The sequence below is a fragment of the Arachis ipaensis genome, chromosome B01, assembly GCF_000816755.2.
Source record: "Arachis ipaensis cultivar K30076 chromosome B01, Araip1.1, whole genome shotgun sequence".
NCBI classification, from domain to species: Eukaryota; Viridiplantae; Streptophyta; class Magnoliopsida; order Fabales; family Fabaceae; genus Arachis; species Arachis ipaensis.
Window position 1 is genome coordinate 979740 of NC_029785.2, and position 722 is coordinate 980461.

General features: G+C 33.2%; 1 protein-coding gene across 1 annotated transcript in view; it reads right to left on the minus strand.

Moving 5' to 3' along the window:
* Positions 1-722, minus strand: part of LOC107626525 (ycf3-interacting protein 1, chloroplastic) — a gene marked incomplete at its 5' end in the record, with an annotated part of 3800 nt that overhangs the window by 1265 nt on the left and 1813 nt on the right. Inside the window, 1 exon segment of the mRNA XM_016329459.2 lies at positions 501-581. Coding sequence (XP_016184945.1) covers positions 501-581 — 81 coding nt within the window.

Genomic DNA, 722 nt, shown 5'->3' on the forward strand with positions numbered 1-722 from the left:
TGAATGAAAAGGTAACAAACAAGGACAATGTGAAGCATCAAGACAAACTTGGTGAATCATGCATCAAGATAATCTAATGGCATAGATTTTATCATAATTTTACTAATTGAATTATAATTTGATCAAAACTTTGGTCTAACAGATTAGTTTGGTTCAACATGCACAAAGTTTAATTCAGAGCATTTAAGACATGAATTGTTCATAGCTATTTGTGTAAATAATATTATTAAAAACGAAAAACAGTCAATGAAGAAAAGATTATTCTAGTAGAACTTTCTTGACGCCATAAAGATGCATGTTTAAGGCAAAAATACAAGAAGCTACTCAAGTGCGAGTGCCTTATTTAGAAGGTGATTTTACTGGTATGATGCATTTCAGAGGCCATTGAGAAAATAAATGATAACACCTCCATAAAGCACAAAACTATCGACAACCTTAGAAGAATGATCAAGATATATTGCATGTTGAAGCAGATGTCACATGCTCAAATTGAATCATACCTCCAAATTAGGCCATGCAGCCAATTCCTCAGCAAGCATTTTCAGAGCAACTCTATCCTTTGGAACTTTTCCTTCATTCACCTAGTAAATGTAAAATTAGACTAGTTTTTCCATAAGCAGCAATCAAGTTTATACTGGAATTAAAAGCTGAGGAAGCATAACAGAGGTGCACAAGATGTATAGCTTTTCAGACAATGAATTGCTGATTATGCTCTCATTCCC